Raw genomic sequence first — 16,496 nt, 5'->3', positions numbered from 1 at the left:
TCAATCCTCCTCTCCCTAAGCACCCTCTCCTACTGAATCTACAATCATCACCTCTCCAATCATCATTTTCAAGCTTCTTATCACCGAAGGCATTTGCGCTCAAATTCAAGATAATCGCAAGCAAAAGCACCAACGCACACACCCATTTCCGTGATAAGAACCCCATTGCCTAAAATGTTTAAGCTTAGAACTCTCACTTCACTCTGGATGCTCAGCATTACTGGAACATATCAGTATATATAGGAATGAGAAAGTACCAGTGATAGATAAGTTTACACAATATTTTCTACGCCGCCATTAATGCAGAGAGTGTGCATGCATGGAAATGTGACGCGTTAAACAGATGGGAAGTGGCGGAGGTGCTCGGAGCATTAAATGAGAATGATAATATTAAATAAGACTGATTCAAAGTCAATCAAAACACATGCAAAGCTTTCACTTTACAACCTACCGACGCATTGCCAGTGACATAGTATGTTGAGAAAAATTCAGTAAAAAAGTAGTGTTCGGATCAGGATTTCGGGATACTCCAATTGCGGAAGTTTTGGTGTGGAAGATAAAGTATTACGTAGAAAATGTCATAAATTTGCCATGAATAAATTTTTATTCAGAAAAGGATTATTTAAATTTTTTAATATTAATTTAAATACTCGATCGAAATGTTTTTTTTTTCAAAAACATCCTCGAATAAAATAGTTCTAGAAATTCAATATTGTGAGTTATGACTGACTAATATATTTATCTAGATAGAAATTATTTTACACATATTAGCTTTTTCCAAATATTTTCGTAATTACTTAATTAAGAAATATTTTAAAAAAACAATTTTTTTTATCAATTATATCTTATTCTTAAAAATGTATTACGTCGACTAGATTTTGAATATTTTATACGCACGGATAAGAGTACATTACATGATAGAATAGGTCTCACGAATCTTTATCTGTGAGACGGGTCAATTCTACCGATATTCACAATAAAAAGTAATATTTTTTTATGGAAAACTCAAATAAAAGATCTGTCTCACAAAATACGAGAGAGTACCATGTCAATAGATGTGTATTTGCTCAGTACATAAAAAGTTGTGTGAACTCTAAATTGATATATGAATATATAAAGTTGGTGGGAGGTTAATTAGTTTACTTTAAGATAAAAGTCAACCACAAAAATTAAATGCCATAAAAATAAGATCGAACTTGCAATTTCTGTGTGGACCAGAAATTAAAAGAACTGGGTACTTCCAAGATATATTGCACATGTTTTTATCAGCTCCAATTTAATGCAACTCTTTCCCCAAATTAAAGAGTTTTTTTCTATATATACTGTGAATCATTCCACCCTGCAGTGAAAAGAAAATATAATTGTTATCATTTATTTATGGGAGAAATTTTTTTTAAAAAAAAAGAGGTCTCTTGTGAGACGGTCTCGCAAATCTTTATCTGTGAGACGGGTCAGCTCTATCGATATTCGCAATAAAAAGTGATACTCTTAGCATAAAAAGTAATATTTTTTCATAGATGATCCAAATAAGATATACCTCTCATAAATACGACTCGTGAGACCGCCTCATACAAGTTTTTGTCCAAAAATAATTCAATGATCCAACGAACAAGAGGCGATATAATTGACTAAAAGAAAGCTAACATATATAAAATATATATTATATAGATAAATATATATTATATGATATTACGGTCAAAGTGGGCTGTTTGTAGATATTGAATCATGTCGGAAAATATTTAGAAATAATATATTCATGTTAAATATAGCATAATGTTTTTGGACAATGAGAAAAAAAATAAGTTCAAAAAATAAATAATGCTAAATTTTCCTTAATTTCATAATCGGTTTTTTTAGTTAGTGAAATCAGCTTGTAATAGACGAAATTTAATTTGGGAATTTCTGAAACATATGCATCGATTAAATTTTAATATATCCATTGTATTTAATTAGAAAGACATGTATGATAGTACTGAAAAGGACATCTAAAAATAATGGTGTTTTTATGTTATGATTACTTTTTTCCTTTTTCTTTTTTGCTTATTTAGAATTATTGGAGAAATTGTATATTTAGTAAAACTAAATAAAAAGACATTTCTTTAGAAGTTAATTTTTTTCCTAATAAAAGTATTTTTATTATTATCGCAATTTTATTTGTATGAATAATGGATCTATAAGTGAAGATAAACAACATTTCACTTTTTTATGAATTTAAATTATTTCTTAAATAATAATTAAAGCCCAGAACCAGAACCATAAGTAGGGTAATTGTGAGATGATCTCATAGATCTATATATGTGAGAAGTGTTGATTAGATTCATATCTACACTGAGAATTAATATTTTGATGTAAAGACATGTCTCACAAAATTAACACATAATATCAGCTCATAAGAGTTTTCATGTGAGAAAATTTTTTATCTGGCCAGTATGAAGAATGTAAATTCTGAATTTTATTTTTTTCCCAAACTATATAAGAATGTAAATTCTGAATTTTTTTTTTCCAAACTATATAAGAATGTAAATTCTGAATTTTATTTTTTTTCCAAACTATATCTGATTTGAGCGGAATGATTAATTTGAGATTGAATTAAAATAACTTCATTTCAAAAAGTGTTTAAAACAAATTAAATTTTTTTTGAAAGAATTAAAATATGAACTATGAAATTCATTTTGGAACTAAAATACGAAACCACAAAAATCAAAATTTCCGACATATAAAAGAGAGGATTTAAATCATTTGAATTCCGTCCATGTGTAAAAATTTCTTCGAAAACTAGCCTTCAAATCCAAAGAAGCTGAGTTTACATACAAGTAAATTGGATGAATTTAGTTTAAAGACCAGTTTTTCGTTTGTTATATTACATTTCTTTCTTGAATAAGAATATTAATATTCTCGTAAATCAGGTTGAAAATATATCTCATAAAATTAAATGTAAAACGATGTCATAATAATTTGTATGATCTTTCTCATAAGCAATCTTAGTCATAATAATGTGCCAACAGGCTAGAAACAAATTCTAATGGGACAACAAATTAAAAAATCTTGCTCAAAAAAAAAAAAACAAATCAAAAAATATCTTACGTTGTACTTTGACAAGAGGATTTGATTTGGAAGAAAAAATTTGATTTGAATATGAATTTGAAGGCATAATTATCATTGTATATAACCCAAAATTCGATTAAATTATTCATGGGCTCCTTTCTTGACTTTAGGATGAATATTACTGGAAAAGGATAGCAACCTATCCAATACGACGGATTTAGCAAGAAAAAAAAAACAGAAACATCGATGCTTTAAATCTTTCAGTTTTTGATTCATCTAGTTTGGGTTTAATTATTTTAGATTGTAAATCCCTTTTCGAGAGATTTCAAACTTGTTTATTTGATTGGCAAAAACTTGTGTGAGACAGTCTCACAAGTCGTATTTTGTGAGACGGATCTCTTATTTGGATCATCCATGAAAAAATATTACTTTTTATACTAAGAGTATTACATTTTATTGTGAATATCGATATGGTTGACCCGTCTCACATATAAAGATTCGTAAGACGGTCTCGCAAAAGACCTACTCTATTTGTTTTTGCTAAGGTGAACCAAGTTGCTCACGCTTTGACTAGGACAAAAGGCTCTATATCAAATTTGGAAGGATGAGTTGCGCCTTCGATCGTTTTTTTTATTTCTGATGTTAGTCTAGTTGTATCAGTTTAATGAATACTTGTCGTTTCAAAAATAATAATATCAATCTTCAAATTTTGTGCTAAAATTAAAATTTTGTCCATGTTTCAAAAATATTCTTAATTTTTTTCAAATGTAACAACCAAGAAACTGATTTTCATCTCATTTTATGCTATTTCCTTGTTTTGTCTTCAAGCATATTGATACCTGCGGGAAATTTATGGTCCGATTCCAACAAGTGTCATTAATCCAGACGCAGGTTTCGAAATTACCCTGAGCCTGAAATCACAAATAAGATCGTTAAGAGGGGGCCAGGAAGGTGTCCTGGCGTAGCCCTTCCGACGCTCAAGTCAGAGACTGAGGATATATGGGAGGAGCAGCTAAGGGTGCTGCTGAAAACAATATAGTGAATGAATTAACTGAACATTCAAACCTGATATTTATAGGAGGATACTTGGATCCTTGATGGACCTGTCTCCCATTTGGGCTTGGGATGGGCCACGGGCTCCTAAGTCGGATCTTGATGGGTTCATCCCGGAGGTATCACATATGATAATACAAAAAGCATTGACAAGATCTACAACTATACAAAAAAGACTTTTCCGAATCCATACAAAAACAAACACCTCTCTTCTCCACTGTTTTTCTTTTCATTTTTTGTCTACATTGAACAACAATTTGGCTGTAAACAATTATTCGAAACATGAAAGAAAGAATATTGTATTATATCATTATATCTATCTATGTGTAAACAAAACAAAACAAAACAAAACAAAACAAAAAAATATATAAGAAAGATGAAATGTTTATTTCAAAACTCTAGTGCTTTGATCATCAGTTGACTGGAAAATTACTCGATGAGTTGATTTTGTTGTTTCCATTGCCATTGCTATCGGCATTAATGCTACTCCCATTTTCTTGATATGAGCCCCCGATGATCGAAGAAATGGCAGCAGCTAATGCAGTAGTGAAATTCGGATCATTTGTGATGGCATTTACGCTCTCTGTCAACTGAGTTTGCTGCCCTTGATGCTGCATCACTTGAAGCGAAGAAGAAATTTGATGAGTCCCTTCAAGGTCTTGCGATATTTGTAGGCCCGCAAACTTGGACTGGTTGTATAATGCTTGGCCTAAGATTTGTGGCAGAAGGGCAACAGCCGGATTCCCGTTTCCAGACATGTTTTGAGGTGGATTTTGGAATGGGATCGAGAATTGGTTCGAAGGTGTTCTTGGAAATGGATTAGGGGATTGTGTGAGGTCTAATGTAACGGTTGGAAAGGGCGCGGATGCAGATATAGTCGCCATGTTCGAGGAACAAGGGAGGAGCGTTCTGGCCAAAAAATTCGGGTTTATTAAGCCATCGGCACTAGGCATTGAACCTGAGAGTAGCATTCTTGCTGCTGAGGCCGTTGTTGAGACCATAGCCATCGCGGCTGGTGGCAATGGGTGGTTGTGGTTGCCTTCGTATGTTGTTATGAGGATACTTCTATCTTCGGCGCATCTTTGAACCTAGAATCATTTAATGGAACAGGAGATGAGACCAAGAAAATACGTTAAATTTGATTTAAGGGAGATGAAGAAGCAAGCATTACTTGTTTTCGTACAGCGCAACCAGCGGCCATGGTGCAACGATAATATGCTCGAGGGCATGGGTTTCCCTTGGCCATTTTCTGCCCGTATTTTCGCCATTGACATCCATCAGTGATCTACTCAAACATTCAAACCAAAAATCATTTTACTACATGCGATTATTAAAATAAAAACCAGAGAGAAATGGAAAACAACCTCAAGTTATCTGTATCGAGAGAAGTCCAATGAACAGAACAATTTGCACATTAATGTGCAAAGAATACACGTAGATTGAGTTGTCTTACAGTCTGATAGAACTATAGTTTGGGATTCAATTATTAAATCATAGTCGTAAATAATAAATTACATACATATCGATCTGCAGTGGTTAAGACAGATGATTCAAGTTGCTATGGAGGAAATTCTTGCCAGAAAGCGTGGTCCTGGACATTCTTAGACAATATTTTATTAAATGTGAAAGAAAAGTTTGGGAGACTGACAAATTTTGACTCGGACACGTCTTGACAGGAATTAAATTCATTGAATTTTGTGCTCGACTACGATGTCATCATCCCAAAGCTCAAGTTTAGAACTCGATCTTTAACGATTTATATTAGCAGACTCATATGTAAGCCAGATATCGGATCGTGGAAGCTCGGTATGTTACCGAATATTGGGCAGCAAGGATCCACAATCGAGTTTTAAGGTGTCTTGAACCCAGTCCATCTTGCTTTTATATCATGTCCAATGCCACTGATCTCGAAAATTCGAAATAGTGGAAAGTGAGATGATAATTTTATGTTTTAATAGATTTTGTCATGCCTGGTATAGATTCTACAAAGACTATTGAATCGAGTGTTACATATACATACCATAGGAGCCTCAGACCGAGCCCGGACTGAAACACGAGCCTTCCTCATAGTGGCCTCGGTAGCTTGATCAACGCTTTTAGGGGAGGGGGTTAGCCTAGGAACCTTGTTCTCAAGGTTTTGATCCTCTCCTCCGGTCATTTCCTTATCACTATCCGTTGGCGGATCACGGCCAATCCGCCCCTCGGATGATGACAAGGATGCCTCATATGTGTCGTTCGAAACCGCCAGCCCAAGATCCATGAACTGTCTAGGGACCATGAGTCCATTCCCGTTCTCATTTTTGTGTTCCGCTGCAGAACCTCCGTTGTGATCAATTGGCTTTTGCTGCATAAGTGTAATCATGTGCATCTGAAGGCCATTGTAATTGTTTGTTACTTGATTTAACATGTCCTTCAAACGGCGATTCTCAGAATTCATTCTTTCTAGCTCGGCTTGTAGAACTGTCAGCTGTTGCTGAGTGACAATATCAAGAGTTTCATTTTAAACAACAATCAAAGATTCGTTGCGAAAAATCCCATGACAAAGTTTATACTTTCATTAATATTTGTGCGATAGAAATCATTATTTTCAGTCCAGAAACTTTTTTTCGTCGCATACCTCACTAGTTTTAGCTTTCTTGTCCTCCGAGGTGGAAGATATACCATCGTCCACGATAGACTCATCACTACCAGTATTCCCAGCAGTAAGAAGGTGCAAACCAGTCTGTGTAATCAATTCACAAAAAACCAATAACTTACACACAAAAAACAATAATTCAGTAGCTGAAAAATGAATTTGAATCGTGAAATGACAAAACCCAAAAAACAATATCAAATAATACAGTCAACATTTCAAAAAGCACACACTTTGTACCAAAAAAAAAAACTGTTTATTTTTTTGGAACGTACGTTTACGTTGAAATCCAAGACTCTAGTGTTCTCCTCTTGAACGCGACGATCATCGGCGGCGGCAGCGCAGCCTTTCTTGTCGGAAAAGAAATCCATCTCATCAACGATCTTCCTCTTCCCTTCCCGACTATCGTGATGATCAGCAGCGATTGTGGTGCAGTTAAGATTTACAGGGAACTGAATAGTAGTGGGAGGCGGTGAAGACGATGACTGGTCCTGCTCCATGAATGATGATGAAGAAAAAGAGCGTGTCTCAGCGTGAAGATGAAGTTGCAAGAAATGGTGATGGGTTTTGTTGGGTTGAAGAAAGGGATACAATGAATTGTGATCTGGATCAAAGGAGAGTCCACTTCCTTTGGCCATAATATATAACAAGAAAGAAAGAATGAGGAGAGGAAATGGCAAGTCTAAGGAGATCAGAGCAAAGGACTCGCCTACAAAATGGGAAGAATGGGACTAGAGAACCAAGACCAAATATAAAGAGGGAGAAAAGGTTGAATTAGCTACTGTGGGATGAATCATATTGAGAATTGAAGGGATTTCATTTTTGGGTCTTGCTTCATCATCTTGTTACATTTGGTCAAGCTATATTTTTTATTTACTATTTGTGCGCCTAGCAACGATTCTAATTCTGTCGTTTGACCTGTGAGAATTGAGATAAAGATAAATAAATTAAAAGTTAGATAATATAATTATTTGTACTTGTATTTTCTTTTTTTACTAAATATATAGACTTTTGTAGATGATAGAACTTTCTAGAGTTTAAATCACCACCATTATATAAAGTATATCTTAGGCGTCCGTTGTAGACGTTCATTGACATAAATAGGTGGTGACTTAATTTGTTAACCACCAAGTTTTGAATGTAATATTATACTTTCTCAAAAGGGTAAACCCCACCCTCGAGGGCCCCACACAGAGCCGCCCCAAGCTCCGGCATGAAGGGAGGTAAATCAGGATTATGCACCGATAGAAGGTACCCAGAAGAGAAGTTGGCGGGAGAAATTCTCCATAAGGGGGAGCCGAGACTCGAAAGTGAGTATATCTGAAATATGGCAAAAACTTGTATGAGACAGTCTCATGGGTCGTATTTATGAGACGGGTCTCTTATTTGGGTTATCCATGAAAAAAATATTATTTTTTATGCTAAGAGTATTACTTTTTATTGTGAATATGGGTAGGGTTGATCCGTCTCACGAATTAAGAATCCTGAAATATTAGTCAAGAGATAAAATTAATGTAAATCTTATATTTTTCATAAATTCATGTTTGCTATTTATGAATTAAGTAATGTGCAAAAGCTGAAAACCCAACTTGATTTGAAACACAGGTTGTTTAATCTATATATTATAAAAAAGTCAAATATGAAAGAAAAATTACATATACAAGAAGTTTCAAGAAAAAATAAATATATAATACGAGATTGTATCGAAGAAGAACAAAAAATGTACCTTTCAATGTCGTTTAACATAAAGGGAAAAAACAAAACAAATAAATAAGAGAACTGACAGAGAAAACGAATGGAAAGGGTCAATATGTGTAAACCAAATTATAGGGAATGAGCTATGCATAGATAGGATGGTCCACTTAATTATGGACCCACTTTGGAATAATGCATAGTTTTGGGAGCAAATAGCAAAAATGATGTGATTTTATTTCTGCCTTTTTGTCACCGAGGATGAGGTTGACACGTTCCAGAAATTCACCGTCTTATTTACACCGGCAATCCCTGTGAATATTAATAATTACACGATGTCCACATTCATATATTATTATTATTTATTTTAATTTTTATAATAATCTCTATGTGATAATAATATATAATTTATTCTGTCAATCTTCGTGATAAATTTTTTGTGTTATTTCATGGATGACTCAAATAAGATATTTGTCTCACAAAATACGACAAGTTAGATCGTTTCACACAAATTTTTGCATTCAAAGTTAGGGTTTATAAGTAAACGACGAAAATTCGATCAGAAAAATCGATAATATTATTCCTACAATTTTATTTTAAAAAATCAAAATATAAATTAATGTGTGTATATAATATTGAGGTTTATATATATATATATATATATATACTGGTTAGGTTTTATTATCATTATCCTATTACAAGTATCCAAAGTTTAATAATTTATTATTTGTTTGTGAGAACGCTCGACTCTAACGTCCAAAGCGACTGGATCAATTCTCTCGTTTACCTCTTTATTTATGTTTTTTTTCAAAAAATTTGTTTTATAAAACACAAAATTATGGTGACCACAAGTTGTGGATTCACACAAAATAGCATTCCACACGTTTATTTCACACTCCCCTTTGTAAGCATTTTTTGTAGGCTAACTTGTGATTAATAAGTTATGATATAAAGATTTGCAAGAATATATTATTGTGAGACGATCGATCTCACATATTAATATATGTTTGACGGCTTGATTCAATCTATATTTGGAGTGAAAAGTAATATCTTTTTACTTGAAAAATAATATTATTTCATGAATCAGATCAGATAAAATATATGTACGGTATCACAAAAATTTTGATTTTTTTTTTGAGAAATATATTAATGGGACTACGTTTTCCTTGCCCACTTAAGTCAAATAAGAACTAAGCAAGCAACATACGACTTCTTAATTCTTGAAAGGAATCCCTTTTTTTTTCTTTTTTCTTTTTTTTTTTATTATTTTTTGAGCTGGAAGACAATCTAACGAAAAGAGTAATAAATTATAAATAATCATCTTTTCCAATTGAAAGTTATTTTATATTCAATCCTCGTTCATTTCATAGTCACTTTTGTTTTAAAATCCCATCGCCGTCCAAACAGATAGATATTCTCAAGTGTTGCACGCAAACTCATTAACAGGACATAAAATAATACTAAGTTCGATTCCAATTTTGCAATTGCTGGGAAATTCCTAGACTGGCTTGTTAAGGATCTATGATATGATAAATTGACGATGTAATCAATATGATGTAATCGAACAACTTTCATAAAATTGTGAGAGACCCACATAATCTAATGATATTGGAATAAGAGGATAAACACGTGTAGCATAGACTAACCCAATACCAATCAATAGTGAAAGGCAACTAGGCCATTTTTACCCACATTCATTTCTACAACGGGTCCTATCCTTCACCTGGCAAGTGACAAGGGATAAATAGAATTAAGGGTGATTTAATGTATTTTATAAAAGACGTGATTCAATGAGGCATATTTTTGAAATAACCATAAGCAATTTTCATTTTTTCCCCTAGTTTAGAAAAGATGAATCAAGCCATCTTATCCGACTCGTTGACTTGTTACAATTGTTAAGTTTGTTAATAATCACAATTCACAAACTTTCAATGCCTATCACAAGTATTAACAATAACAAAAGAGCTATACGAAAAAGTATCCTTGAAACATTATAATTATAGACTCAAACCTATACATATATTCTTGCACTTGACATACAGCAGGGTCGCGTCTTTGCGACCACGGTTGCTAATGACAAGAACAAGACCAGACATCACAAAAATATGTAAATAACTTCTCATAATCACTCAACTTTAACTTACAATTTTGCACCCGAAAAATAAAAAGGATCGACCTCATGACATGAACCGATCGACTGTGTCCTAGCTAGATGGTATTTGCAGTTGGAACGAACTTCTCTAGTAAAACGGAGAAGCATTAGAAGACGACTATTTCGAGTTTACGTCTCTGTATACTCGCGTACAAGAAAACTAGGAAAAGTAGCATCCACCGTTCGATCTAACATTGTTATTGTTGAGTTTGGAATTGCTGCTGATCAGCAGAATCAGAAGGCAGCTTTCCAAATAGCATCCTCTCCTTCTCCACACCTTCTGTGGACATCACTTATTCTATCGACTGATCTGCATATCCCGCTGCAGCTCCAATCGAATGAGGCAGCACACAGGTTTCCGGACTGTGCTTTCCATTCACAATCTGCAGAGACACTCAAGGTCGGAAAAGAACACGGACATCTCGAAAAATAGTATCGAAGTATTTATATGACTGTAGATTAGATTTTCCGGGCAACTGAGGACATGCACTCATGAGACCACCGGTAGAGCTGCTGGTTTCTCAGGTCTTGTGTTGGAGTCAATAACAAGTGCATAAGTGTGAATTTGTTTAAAAACATGGTCCCTTCAAGCAATATTCGTAAAGCAATAGTTGCACGAAAACCATTGCTGATGCAAGGCCTAATAACTCTTATAATCAAGGAAAATCAGAATATCTGCTCATGTGGATAATTTATTAATGAGATTTTTACCAGGTGCGGTTCCGCAACAAAGTCTTCGATCATCGATATGTTGAACGTCAAGTCCAATGAACCAAGATCCCAGAGACACATCCTCATTAGCATACTTGTGCAAAACATGCCTGCAATAATTGGTGCATTTAACATCACATGCTTTACCAAGATTTAGATACACCACCTGTTACTTAAATCTTAATTTCAGGAAAGAAATGTAACTTAACTGGTTTACTGAAATGTAATAAGCCAAATCTTTTGAAATGGCATACAATTGTCCCGTAGCATGACGGAAATACTTGTTTCCCGTTTCACCGAATTTCCAATATTCAGGTTCATGGTATCTTACCCCCCTGCGCCATGTGATTCGAGAAAAAAACACCTTGATGAAAAGCTAATTAGATTGAATTGGAAAGTTTGAGAGGATTAGCATACCTCTGAGCAAGGACGGGACCCGACTTCATACATCCTATGTACGCCCTCGGTTTTTTCCTGTGTCTTGCTAATATTCCCCCGAGAGTTGCTGCAGCAAAACAAGATAATAAAGAAGTCATAAATGATTCTATATATCTAATCTGTCAAGGGCAGATAAGCACAAGATTGTGCTCGGAGGACTGCAAAAAGGATGATGAAAATACGTCAAATTTGAACTTATATATAAGAGAAATGTTTACCCGGTTGTCTCTACCCCTGAATAAGGCTTACTTTTTAGATGGTAATAATTCTAACATTTCCTCACCGAAACGTTGATTTTAAACAATTAATGTTATAATTTTTACTCATAAATCTGAAAAACACGAGAATTTGGATCTCAGCCCAAATAAAAGTTCCATTTTCTAAAAAATCATCAATGTTTATGTAAACAAACAAAATGCCCAGTTTTAGAAACCACCGGAAAAGGGAAAAAAAATTGTTAAAACAATCCAGTATACAAAAAAAAAAAAGAATAGGTAAATGATCAAAGAAAAACAAACCAATACAAATTCAAAAGAAACAAAAGCAGAAATCATTTTCACCTATTGGTAAACAACATTCCTGCAAAGAAACACCCAATACAAAGAAAAAACGTCCATTTCTTAGACACGACACTTCTCGAAACCTGCTCTCCCCCTCTATTCTTCGTGTGCGTTTCTAAATACATATCTAAGCACAGAATTCTCCAAGATATTCCCACATGAGAAATGAGTTTTCTAGAAGCTAGAAACTTCAAATTCCCAGAATTTTGATGTTATTCTCGGTCAAGAAATATCAAAAAGATTTTGTTTTTGGAGGCCAAAAAAAAAAAGCTGCATCCTTCTTCTGTTCCTTGCACTTTATTCCTTGCCTCTCTCTGTATGTATATCTGTGGAGATTGCAGAACTCTTTGCAGGGAAGATAGATTAACAGAATCCGCAGTCTTATGATGAATTTATCATTCTGTCCTTTTCCGCAGTCTGTCGGCTGACAGTTAACTCCCTCATGCCATGGAGCGCATCAATCAATCGAGAGTTTTTCGGAATTTGATCTAGAAAAATTTCCAAGATTTTTTTTAAATAATTGAATCGTTCAATTCTGAAATTAAAATATTGGAAACTGCAGCACAAGTATAATACACATCCATTAAAATACCAAGATATTAAAAAATTATTCAAAGCTAGTTCTCGTATTTAATATTTTCAAATTATATTATGTATTAATTTCACTTGTAATTACAAAATCAACTGAAGAAATAAAAACGTCATTTTCATTCACCAGAAATTTAAATTGTATATATAATACAATTTCTTGTAATTGTTAGCTAAGGAAAATCTGCGTTTAAGATTATTATTTTTTTTGTAATTTTAGTTATTTTTTGTTTTGACGATTAATATGACACTACATACATCAACTTTACATCGCACCACATTAGAAAAAGAACTTAAATCACCAAACAAAAAAATTTAACATACTAAAACTAAAATCGGACAATATTAAAAACTAACATTGTACGTAGACAAAAATAAAAGACCAAAAAAACAATTTTTCCGTGTCGTCGATTCAATTTAATTTGTTTGAGAGGATTTGGTTTAGCTATGAATGTGATTTTTATTTGGACTTCTGTATTGGTGGGAGAATTATATATATTGTTTGTGATGTACCAATTTTAATTTAATCCAATTGATGTCAACGTTTTGTTCTACACTCGGGAATTATATTGTCATTATTGGATACATAAGTCTACCATTTGGGGGTTGACCTAATGGAAATTTGGAAGCTGTTAGAATTAATAGTCTACCATTTGGGGGTTCACCTAACATGATTTTCTAGTTAGCCTGTTACATTTAATAATATTTATTTATATAAATACATTAGCAAATTTATTATTACATGTAATTGTTGAATGAAATAATTATTTTCGTTGAATAGAGCAATCGAAACATGATATTTGAGTTGTTGTATGATTCAAAAGATTTGAGTTGCGCCGTTACTGTCAACTATAGATTTTAGTAAAGCGACAAACGGTCGATTATACCGTAATTTCGATCATGCATACTTGAAATCAATGTTAAACAAATGCTACCTGATAGCAAAAATAATCAAATTTCATTGAGAAACACATTCTCTTCTTATGAGCGAGTTTTTTATGATACAATAGTTAAATAAATGCTAGTAATAATTAAGCACATATTACTACTTTATGCTCACATAATGTAATATGAAATATCACTAGTCATTTTTCAACAAAAAAAAATGTAATGATATAGAAATTAAGATTTAATAAGCAAGTAGGGTTGGGTTTTTCCCAATTTAAATTGGGTAATTTTTTAAAAATATAGTAAACATGAGATCTGTGAAATTGTTTGTTTATTAAAAAGAAAATTTTAAATGTAAATGTGCTACAACTATGATTTATATATTTAAGTTGAAATATAAACTTTCGGCATATATATATATATATATATATATATATATATATATATATATATATATCACACACATATTTTTACATCTTAAAAAACACATGTTTTAGGTAAAAAAATTCTGTATTGGAATAAATGTTTTTCGCGGTAGATATGTTTAAAGAAGGTGAATAAACGTACACCTCATAAATTTTTCTTTCTTATTTTGAATAAATATAATCTCAACTAGTATTAGCAGTCGAAATCAGATCCCGATCTTCTAGATTCAGTAGACAACTAAAAAATAATCAATGCATAAGGATTTCAATTCTACTTAGGGAAAAAAGTAAAATCAGTAGACCAATAGAATTTGATGTAAAATAAAGAGCAATAGGACTGAAAGTAAATAATACAAAGTTTTTTATAGAACTTAATTGTTTATATTTATATTTATCTCGTTCCTCTGTTTTCCGAAGGATTTCATTGAATGATTTTGATTTTACAATACTTTTAAACATCCCCTTTAATTGGACTATCTACTTAAATTCTTAGCAACAAATTTTCACAACTTAGAAAAAATCTGAACAAAATGACTTTTTATGTCAGATACAAAACTCACACGAAATAGATCATATATATCTTTTATGCATGTGCTTGTAAGGTTTTTTAGCAAATGTTTGAATGTCTGATAGAGTAGATAACAGATCGTTGATAATGTCCAGAGGATTGCTGAAACCGAAATAGTACAAGATCACAAGTCATTCGCCTTTTTTCAAAAATAGTATGAAGTAATAAATGCATGTAACTAAGACATTCAATTACCAATTTTTTGTTTTGTTTTATATATCATAAACATTTTCTGAAACTCGGATTATTAATAATATGTTTTCACCAGTTAATGAAACAAATAAAAGACAATATAACTGATAGCACGATTCAGTGAGTGGTAGAGATATTCTAGTAATTCAGTAAAGACTGTCTTTCTGATTATTTGAAATATGCGTGATGAAAGGAATGTGTGCAATGGATCTTTTGAAAAATGAGTCGTCGAACTTTATGTTTGTTGAATTTTATTCCGTACTTTTAAAAGATTTGACAAATCAACAAAACTTATAAATAATCAATACTCTTTCATATAAAAATATAAAATATTAATATTTCAATTCTTAAAAATTATTTGTATATCATTAATATCCATTTACATCTTACGTAAAATACAGCTAGTATGTGCATATATAATCATTTATATGTTGTTAACTTTAAAATTCTAAAGAATAAATTTTATTATAAACAGCAGTGAAAACGACACGTGATTGCGCCCGCAAAGGCAGCCAAGAGTTGGGGTAGATGCACGTGATACAATCCTTAAGAACACGTGGCAGCTTTATATGGGTTTGTTCTCTCACATGTAGACTGACAAAAACGGGTCCCATCTCACAAGCAACCTTTGAAACGTGCATCATTCTGATGGAGGACATTCTCGTCATTTGCCTCTGAACGACCCTGCCAGAGTGAAACTGATGGCACCATACCACATCACGTGTGTATAGAAAAATAACAAAAAAAAAATTAATAATACAATTATTACTTTATTGTTTATTTAGCGTTATTTTAAGTAATAAAAATAAAAATATGTCTTTTATGAGACGATCTCGCAAATCTTTATATGTGAGACGAGTCAGTTCTATCGATATTCACAATGAAAAGTAATACTCTTAACATAAAAAGTAATAATTTTTCATTGATGACTCAAATAAGAGGTATGTCTCACAAAATACGACGCGTAAGACCGTTTCACACAAATTTTTATATAAAATTAGTTAAATAATATTCGATGTCACATTAATAATATCTAATAATTATGTCAATAATATTTAGTATCACATCGTCACTCTGATTATAAATAACTTAAAGTAAAAAAAATATTAAAGTAAAACCAAAATTTGACAATTTATATGAATAAAAACTAAAACAGATTTAGCAAATTTCGAATTTTGCAATTTTAACTTAATGAACAAATACGAACAATATGATTGTTAAACCATCAATACAGTATACGAGCATGAATCATATTTCGTAAAACTATAATTGGCAGGCTGTATACATCAACAAAATATTTTATATCGATTTATTTAAATTGAAAAAAAAATCTATTAAGAAATGTTCATTATATCAACATTTAAGTCGTCCTCAGATCAAAAGGAATAAATGAATTTTTCAAGTCATTTCATTGAATAAAACCAAAGAAGTATGTATGTTAATACTTGTTAGGATACAATAATTTTTCATATTAAGATAGTCGACTGCATGTGGTGCGCTTATACTATATAGCGTACAATTTAAAGAACTGAAACTCAACAGTAATGATTAG

General features: G+C 32.4%; 2 protein-coding genes across 3 annotated transcripts; both read right to left on the bottom strand.

Moving 5' to 3' along the window:
- Positions 1 to 4,286: 4,286 nt before the first annotated feature.
- On the bottom strand, positions 4,287 to 7,540 carry LOC140836537 (WRKY transcription factor 6-like). Of its 2 annotated transcripts, none has more exons than XM_073202130.1 (5): positions 7,006 to 7,540; positions 6,716 to 6,820; positions 6,119 to 6,565; positions 5,270 to 5,383; positions 4,287 to 5,186 (listed from the first exon to the last, which is right to left on the bottom strand). In XM_073202130.1, the coding sequence occupies exons 1-5, from the start codon at positions 7,366 to 7,368 to the stop codon at positions 4,512 to 4,514; spliced, it is 1,704 nt and encodes a 567-aa protein (XP_073058231.1). In that variant the 5' UTR covers positions 7,369 to 7,540; the 3' UTR covers positions 4,287 to 4,511. The 2 variants fall into 2 exon arrangements, with proteins under 2 accessions (XP_073058231.1, XP_073058230.1); XM_073202129.1 differs by having other exon boundaries at positions 4,289 to 5,186; positions 6,119 to 6,571; positions 7,006 to 7,538.
- A 2,854-nt stretch (positions 7,541 to 10,394) lies between these two features.
- LOC140836536 (probable beta-1,3-galactosyltransferase 2) lies at positions 10,395 to 11,945 on the bottom strand. Its single transcript, XM_073202128.1, has 4 exons — positions 11,703 to 11,945; positions 11,495 to 11,620; positions 11,286 to 11,395; positions 10,395 to 10,957 (listed from the first exon to the last, which is right to left on the bottom strand). Exons 1-4 carry the CDS (start codon positions 11,819 to 11,821, stop codon positions 10,809 to 10,811), a joined length of 504 nt encoding a protein of 167 aa, XP_073058229.1. The 5' UTR covers positions 11,822 to 11,945; the 3' UTR covers positions 10,395 to 10,808.
- Positions 11,946 to 16,496: the final 4,551 nt, after the last annotated feature.

Source organism: Primulina eburnea, chromosome 7 (genome assembly GCF_022965805.1).
Source record: "Primulina eburnea isolate SZY01 chromosome 7, ASM2296580v1, whole genome shotgun sequence".
Classification (NCBI taxonomy): Eukaryota; Viridiplantae; Streptophyta; class Magnoliopsida; order Lamiales; family Gesneriaceae; genus Primulina; species Primulina eburnea.
The sequence above is the reverse complement of the archived record's forward strand: the minus strand, read 5'-3'. Positions and strand labels throughout refer to the sequence as shown.

What these genes read in the sequence shown, in the direction of transcription:
- LOC140836537 (XM_073202129.1), bottom strand. Translation starts at nt 7,368, where the DNA reads ATGGCCAAAGGAAGTGGACTCTCCTTTGATCCAGATCACAATTCATTG. An exon ending in TCTTGGATTTCAACGTAAAC is followed by an intron (nt 6,821 to 7,005) that starts GTACGTTCCAAA and finishes TTGATTACACAG; the next exon opens with ACTGGTTTGCACCTTCTTAC. An exon ending in GTTGCGCTGTACGAAAACAA is followed by an intron (nt 5,187 to 5,269) that starts GTAATGCTTGCT and finishes AAATGATTCTAG; the next exon opens with GTTCAAAGATGCGCCGAAGA.
- LOC140836536 (XM_073202128.1), bottom strand. Translation starts at nt 11,821, where the DNA reads ATGACTTCTTTATTATCTTGTTTTGCTGCAGCAACTCTCGGGGGAATA. An exon ending in GGTCCCGTCCTTGCTCAGAG is followed by an intron (nt 11,621 to 11,702) that starts GTATGCTAATCC and finishes CACATGGCGCAG; the next exon opens with GGGGGTAAGATACCATGAAC. An exon ending in TTGTTGCGGAACCGCACCTG is followed by an intron (nt 10,958 to 11,285) that starts GTAAAAATCTCA and finishes GTGTCTCTGCAG; the next exon opens with ATTGTGAATGGAAAGCACAG.